General features: G+C 40.2%; 1 protein-coding gene across 1 annotated transcript; it reads right to left on the bottom strand.

Annotated features, from left to right (window-relative positions):
* hhipl1 (HHIP-like 1) lies at positions 1–8479 on the bottom strand. Its single transcript, XM_060880492.1, has 9 exons — positions 8129–8479; positions 5838–6484; positions 4665–4808; positions 3703–4031; positions 3469–3595; positions 2636–2781; positions 1911–1992; positions 1277–1359; positions 1–756 (listed from the first exon to the last, which is right to left on the bottom strand). Exons 1-9 carry the CDS (start codon positions 8384–8386, stop codon positions 188–190), a joined length of 2385 nt encoding a protein of 794 aa, XP_060736475.1. The 5' UTR covers positions 8387–8479; the 3' UTR covers positions 1–187.

Below are 8479 nucleotides of genomic sequence, written 5' to 3'. Positions count from 1 at the left end.
TTTATTCATTCAATCGTGTAATTACTTTAATTTAGAACATAATATAAAATCCAAGTATTCACATCCATGTGTTTGCTTCGTGAAACATTAATACATTTCTCTTTAATTCAGTCGATGAGGTAGACCTAAGTGCTACTTTTAACAGTTTTCATTTCTTTCTCCATCTGTACTTCACACCAAGGCCATTTCAGAAGGAACCGCATATGACGCCTGCGTCCTCGTGATGATGGCAGTTGTGTTTACCTACACCGTTATGCTGGCAGTTCAGAAGGGTTTCTTCTGTTCCTTCACACTGTACATCATCTAGGAGTATCCTCAAGTGCTTCCCTTCCCCAAACTCAGCATGTGTGGAGGCTTTTAAAGCGTAGTCATATCCTAGCTGTCGACACACCACTGCAGCGTTTTGGGTGATCCAGAGATCATCACAGACGGTACCCCATTTCCCGTCGATGTAGATTTCCACTCTGCCACGGTCTTTTCGTCCTTGATCATCTCCCATCAGTCTCACGGCACCGTTTTCAGGCTTCTTACCTTTTTTCCTTCTGCCTTTTCGGGAATGTTTCGGAACGGTGTTGGTGGTGGTGGTTGTAGTAGTCGTAAATGGTGTGGTCTTACCCATAACATCGTACTCTTCCTCCAGTCTCAGGGCGTCTAACAACTCTTGAATCCAGTCTTTCGTTGGTTCATGCGGAGATTCTGTTGGTTTTGCTTCTGAGAGTTTGGGTCGTTTTGTTGGTATTTCAACGCCAATTAATGCTTGGGAGAGACACATTAAAATGAATAAGACTTTGAGAAGACATAATAATGCTAGGCTGTCAGAAATAAAGTGGGGCCGTACCATCAGGTTTTGTACAGTACGTCTACCTGTGTGTTGAAGGGACGTCACGTAACCACTACGTACTAATTATTCATTCCAAATATGTACCATGATGTCCTTATTTCTAGTTAAGTCTATGACGTGTTGTCCCTTTAATCAGCTTTTAGAGTAGTGCAGGTACCACTTTAGTGCAGGCACCTTAAATTATCTTTAAATATATAATTATATTCACATTTACAGCTCAGAGATGTACAAAAGACGCACTCTTGATGGTACGACTCCAGTGACAAGCAAAAACACAGACTGCTACCTTCATTTTTGTGAGTGTGTAATGTTAATAGCTCATAGTTACACCAGCAGTAAACAGAAAACATCATCCAAACCAAGTAGAGCACTGTCAATATAGATTTTCTACACAGAAACCTAGGAACATTATCAAGAACAAGCCAGAAGACCTACTTTCCTTTGGCTCGAATGTTACGAGCTTGCTCTTGACTTGCACTGGGAGGGAGGTGTAATGACATTTTCCAGGTGGAGCACGTCTGTAATAAAGCACGCAACACTCTTTTATCTGGTTACCGACCGACAAGACCGCGTGTTTTTACTCATCTTGATCTCAACACAGAATTTCAAGAGCCCTGAAATTAGCCTGGGGAAGAAAAACTGCTAACAGTGAAAGAAAGAGAAAGAGAATGAAGAGAGAGAGAGAGAGAGAGAGAGTTACAGCTGTGTGGAAGTTGGCCAACGGACTTAATCCATGCCAAAGAAATAGTAAGATTTAGATGACAGCTCTATGCAGTGCTGCCAAAGCCGGGCTTTTCACATTTTATTTATTTATTTATTTATTTTTCATTCCTTTGGCAAGCGAAAACAGAACTCAATTGTACGTTTAAGTCAACAAACTAAATTAAAAGCTTCAAAATTCTTTATACACATGTTTTAAACTTCTTTTTGTAGTGATTTGTACAACATAATTATAAGCAGATATCAAATTCCGGTAAGAAACGCCATGCTTCATGCCAGTAAGAAGGAAATCATGCTGACTCTGCATATTCTACATTGTGGTTTTCACATGCAGTGTAAAAATCCTTACCGTGACGGATCAGCGAACTTATACACAACTCCAGTGGGCGACATTGCGCTTGGAACTTCAGTAGACAGGAAGTAGAGTTCACCTAATCAAATACAGATAAGTGAAGGACATATTAGAGCGCTGGATGTTAAATGGATTGATTTTTTCCCCCCTTTATTTCAATGCAACACTTGATGCAAAATGATGCAAATGTCTAGATCATTTTTTTAATTAATTAATTAATTAATTAATTTTATTTATTTGAATTAGGACAGTGCACATTAATCAACCAATCAGCAATGAGCATCAGTGTAAATATGCTGGAATTAGCACAATAGCTAAATTTCATCCGTTGTCCTAAGGCAGGTATCATAAAACACAAAATACTGTATTACACAGAACAACAGAGACTAAGTACAGTAAACAGCAGTCACACAGAAGTTAAAACTCCACTATGAACAGACATCCAATAAGAAAATGATTTACATATGGGTACATCACTGGTTTGATTTCAGCCATTGTTTAAGTTTTTTTTCTTAAAGGTTAATTAATTGTCACAATTCCTAACTTGAGTTGGTAATGTATTCCATGACTGTGTGCCTCCTCTGATAGACACCACCGTTTGGCTAAATTTAGTTCTGCGCCATTGTACATTACAGTCTAATGTACTGTATCATAACACGTCTCTTAAACGTAAAGCTGTCAGGAAGATGGAAAAAGATGTACAGATTAAATTAAATTCTTACCTGCTTCATCCTCACCAAAAGAAATGACATACGGGTAGTAATTGTTAATGAGGCCTGGAAACGCACAGGTCCGGCCGAAGCCCATGCAGATCTCACTGTAATCCCATCGGCGCATGTTACGGTTCTCCTTTAGACTCATCAAACGTCTGGAGGAAAGTGAATTTGGTCATGTTGTGATCATTTAGAGTTGATGCCTTGAGTAATATCTAATCACTTCATGCACATTTGCTCAAAGCTTTCAGTAACTAAAAACATTCTGTATTATTAATATATACTTAAGTTTAAAAGGAATTAAAGTGTGTATGCTATTAAGAGTGCAAATGTTTATTCACCCCATGATTTCTGGGTGAAAAAGGAAAACGATTAAAGGACCAAAGTTGATCATTTTTCTTAGAATTTTTATTATCCAGCAACAGCAGAATGTGTACATTTTCCATGACCCTCTTTTGTCTACTAATTTTTGTTCTAAGGGTAAACAAACTTTTGCACTAGTATTAAAAAAAGCCTTTAAATTATTATTATTATTATTATTATTATTATTATTATTATTATTATTATTATTATTATTATTATTATTATTAATTTGATACTTTTGTACTTGTGTTGTCACTTATTTCAGATTTGATTTCAGAAATTTTGGACTATATGATACGCTGAACAACAATTTTATAAATCTAGAGTTTTTCTGTAACACTTTATTACAGAAGGGCAGAATTAACCAGTTAATATGGTAATAGCTATAATATGTCATATTTATAAATACTATATATAAATCATTCGGCTTTATTTCTCCACGCCGTCGATCCACATGGTGTAATGTGTAATGAACGTACCCACTCATAAAGTCTCCGAATATGTACATTCCGTTTAAGTTGGGGTATTGACAGCCTCGGTAGACGTATCCTCCCGTCACCGATTTCCCCATCTTATGAGGATATGCATAAATCGGAAGAACGTCATCTGGGGTGGAAAAAAAAAACAGTATGAAAATGATGTGCAATGATTTCTGTAATATAACAGAGCAGGACTGTTTGTCAGTTCTAACAATGTTTTCACAGGAAGCCCACCTAAAGAGCTGTTGGAACATAGTTTCTTGTCATAACAAGAGAAACCTTCTCTCGCTCTCCAGCCGTAGTTCCTGCCTTTCTCCACCAGATCTATTTCCTCGTATTTATTCTGGCCCACGTCGCCACAGAAGATGCGTCCTTTTCCCTCCTTTGTGTGAGGGTCACCTCTGTCCACAGAGCACCTCCACATGTTCCTCACGCCATAGGCGTAAACCTCGGGCCGAGCGTCACGCTCGTGAACAAACGGGTTGTCAGGAGGGATTCGGTACAATGGCCCCTTCTCGTTGTCATCCACGTCGATGCGAAGGACTTTACCAAGAAGTGCAGACCTTAAAATAAACATAACAAAGACATAAAATGAAGTAAATTCTTTATCACATTCAAGACTTTAGTTCCTTTCTAATCTTTTTTGTTATAGTTCTGTCTGATTACAGTACACAGGGATTCCCCTCAAGAAAACTAGTAATTCTCTAGCCTCGATATTTAAATGTCTATAATAAGATTTTGGCTGTTTATTGAAGCTGTACAACCTTTTTTAAACGTTGTTTACTTATTTTTGGGTTATTGGGATCTCAGATGCAACAAATCTGGTCAAAAAGAAGCGTCATCGCTGTCTTAAATCATACAGCGTAACCATGGTAACAAGCTTACATAACACTTTTGACTAGCATATATTAGCATATGTTCATTTTCAGTATCCTGCTGCGCTGCTAATCATCAATCGGAAATGCAAACGAAAAGGATTTACGCCGAAGGCGATAATTTATCTTAGAGTGATGTTACATGGCAGCTGTAGTCTTTGACTGCTGGTAACACGAAGTTAGCAAAAAAATAGACGTAGGTCAGGTTTGGTGGATGTAAGTGAAAGAGCGTTATCAGAAAGAAGAAAATTAGAGACTGGATGCTCTCTGGATGAAATGAACCGTGTCAGAAACGTCAAAAATCATTAGATAATTTATTACTTGTTCTGTGCATTCCCAAATTTTCCAAAAGGGTCTCCGGCCATGCCACCATCTCCGGTGAAGATGTACAAGTAGCCATCGTCAGCAAAGAGCAGCTGGCCTCCGTTGTGATTCGAAGCAGGTTCATCGATCTCTAATATAACTCTGAGAAAACAACGAGTCAGTGAAGTAAATGAATCAAAACAATCAATGTGCAAACACACTAAACAGCTCTTATGTGCCAAAAATATCTCAAAACCATTTCAAACTGTTTTCTCTTTGGTCAGAAAATGTTGATTCATTTACCAGAACCTAAAAGGCTTCTCCCTTTACCTTGATGAAAAAAAATAAAAAATCAGTTTTGATGGTGAGGTTTTCTGGAATTTAGACTTTGTGACAGAGGAGTTTATATTTTGCGGTTTCTTGGTTACATGACACTCACTCACTCACTCACTCACTCACTCACTCATTTTCTACCGCTTATCCGAACTACCTCGGGTCACGGGGAGCCTGTGCCTATCTCAGGCATCATTGGGCATCAAGTCAGGATACACCCTGGACTTAGTGCCAACCCATCACAGGGCACACACACTCTCATTCACTCACGCAATCACACACTACGGACAATTTTCCAGAGATGCCAATCAACCTACCATGCATGTCTTTGGACCGGGGGAGGAAACCGGAGTACCCGGAGGAAACCCCCGAGGCACGGGTAGAACATGCAAACTCCACACACACAAGGCGGTGGTGGGAATCGAACCCCCAACCCTGGAGGTGTGAGGCCAACGTGCTAACCACTAAGCCACCATGCCCCCGGTTACATGACACAATGTACAATTTCTTTTATTTGAGTCTATAATAATTAAGGTGGTTTGAAATGGTTTAATGATGTGTTTTTAATGATTGAGATCTTAGGAGGCCTCAAGTTTTCCAAAAAGTCTTTGTTTTATACTTTGTTTGAATTAAAATTACAACGAAAACTAAATCCATGTTTTTTTCCCTCAAAAATGTAAAAATGTAGAAAAATTGCACCTTTAATATTTTTGTAGTGTGTTTATAATTGAATAAATTCTGAGTGCATGCGGTTTTGTAGCTTTCAGAGTGCAGACAATTCCTTGGTGATGAAACCAGAAATGTCCTTTACAGAAATTAAACAACTCTGAATCATTTATGCACAACAGAAGATTTTACCTTTCAGAAGTATGGTCAACAACGTTCATATCCGAAGCTGAGATCCGAAACTCGCTGATTCGGATCCTTTCGTCGAAACCCACCTCTACGGAGTAGTAGACGTACAGCTTTCCGTTGTACTTAAACCTGGGATGGAACGCAAGCCCCAGGAATCCACGTTCGTCGCCTTCCCAAGGAGATGTCAGCACAGTCTTTGTGATGTTCAGGAACGGCTTTGCCAACTTCGACTTGTCTGGAAGATACGCCCAAACCAGGCCGACTTGCTCTGCGATAAAAAACCTGTGGGTGCCGTCGTTGGCGTGCACCATAGCTAAAGGGTTTCTAAGTCCATTAGCTACTTCCTCCAAACACAGCTGGAGGCAGCCATCAGTATCCGCCGTGACGCGTCCCAGGTTTTTGTTTAAGGCTTCGTTGCTCAGGATGTGAGGGAAGCAGTAGTCTGAATCGTCCAGCTCTAGATACCGACAGAGACCGGTGCGGTTGTGTTCTAGCTGTGACAGGTGTGGGTCGTCTGATAGCAGAGGGATGGTGGCTCTACATTTAGAGTAGAAGATAGAGCAGTAGTCTGGACACAGTCCTGGAATGGATCTCAGGGGTGTACTGGGATCTTCGGCATCAAAAAGATGCGCAGCGTACGGTGAGCATTCCTGATGAAGGAAAACAGGAAGAGCGAGGAAGTAGCTCAGGGAATTGGACAAGCTCCAGTACATTTGTTCTACAAAGCTAAAGACAATATGTGTGCAAGTTTTAAACTGTATGATTTCATCAGGGTATGAGATGACTAATAAAATCTTAGCTGAATTCTGTACTAAACTGTGGGAGAACGTATGTTAAGAAAATCACTATTACTCAGCGTGTTCTCGACTCACAGCTCGACAAATAATTCCTTTTACAATGTGCTTACAATGTATACAGCTTGAATGGACATTCCATGGTAATGATTTTGTTTTGCTACTCAAACAGAGATAAGATAATCCCGAAGGAGACACTGGGAATGTTTGCCGTTTTGGGTTTTGTCTTTCTGAGGACAAATGTAAATGAATGGAAACATTGTGATCAAAAGAAATAACACAGGGCTGCTTAGAAAATGAAATCATTTTTTCTCATTACTCAGCTCTATTTATAGAAACATCTAGACAAATTTCCCAGCTGGAAATGAGTCATCTAGGTCCTAGATGTTCTCTCAATGTGTGGTTTAGAGATCCTCAGCGAGGTTTAACCTGTGGGTCTGGATTCGATTATTATTTAGTTTAGGCTTCTGTTATTTTAAAGTCATATGACAGCATTGACAAAGTACTTCACAAGGTCATGGTGTATGCAAGGTCTCATCATGGCTTCTTTTAGTCGTAAACAGGACTACTGTAGGTTTCTACAAGAAAACATTCTGGGGTTTCAATTCAACACTTTTAACAAAGGTGACAATGGTAAGAGGAACCAGAATCAGACTAGGCACCAATCGTCATCTGGTTGACGCCGGCTACTGAAGATATTATGAAGACGTTAATTGTGAATAGTGGGATAATTTCTATAGGATGAACACATTATAGTATTTATGATCACAGCAGATTTTTTTTGGTACAATTCTGAGGTCCATTTTTTTAGGGTATCATTCACAGGACCATCTTTTATCGTTTCAATTTAATATGGATTTTATGTACAATTGAGTTGAATTGTTTAAAACAAATAGATAATAATAATATTCACTCTCACTCACTCACTCATTTTCTACCGCTTATCCGAACTACCTCGGGTCACGGGGAGCCTGTGCCTATCTCAGGCGTCATCGGGCATCAAGGCAGGATACACCCTGGACGGAGTGCCAACCCATTGCAGGGCACACACACACACACACTCTCATTCACTCACGCAATCACACACTACGGACAATTTTCCAGAGATGCCAATCAACCTATCATGCATGTCTTTGGACCGGGGGAGGAAACCGGAGTACCCGGAGGAAACCCCCGAGGCACGGGGAGAACATGCAAACTCCACACACACAAGGCGGAGGTGGGGATCGAACCCCCAACCCTGGAGGTGTGAGGCGAACGTGCTAACCACTAAGCCACCGTGCCCCCCATAATAATAATATTATGTAATAATAATCATTTTCTTTTTATTTCTCCATATTACTCCATTCTAACTTTGTAAACACTATTCAAACGAGTATACAGAATGCAACTTGTTTATAATGTAATGAAAGATTAATTATGTTGCTTGTGTTTAATATGATTTGGATGGCTGGATTTTGTGTGTGTGTGTGTGTGTGTGTGTGTGTTTTGTCTACTGACCTGACACAGAAGGTCTTGCACGTACCCGGCACAATTCGCATAGCCGTAGTATTCGAAGTTGTCCATGATGCTGTAAAACTTCTTCATGAGCTCTTGGTCTCTGGCGAAGTCGCAGCAGCCGAAGTGCTTGTACATGGCGCAGAACTGCAGCTCCTGCAGCGGCTGGAACGGCGGCTTGAAGTCCAAACACTGCGGGTGACCGCGCGCAGGTGCGGAACATAACAATCCCGACAAATACAACAAAATCACACCGCGCATTTTGTTCCTTTTCAGATCATCAGATCAGAGCGTTAACCTCTCTCTCTCTCTCTCTCTCTCTCTCTCTCTCTCTCTCACACACACACACACACA

This window comes from Tachysurus vachellii, chromosome 10, assembly GCF_030014155.1.
Source record: "Tachysurus vachellii isolate PV-2020 chromosome 10, HZAU_Pvac_v1, whole genome shotgun sequence".
Lineage (NCBI taxonomy): Eukaryota > Metazoa > Chordata > Actinopteri > Siluriformes > Bagridae > Tachysurus > Tachysurus vachellii.
Note: the sequence above shows the minus strand (reverse complement) of the source record. Positions and strands in the feature narration are given on the sequence as shown.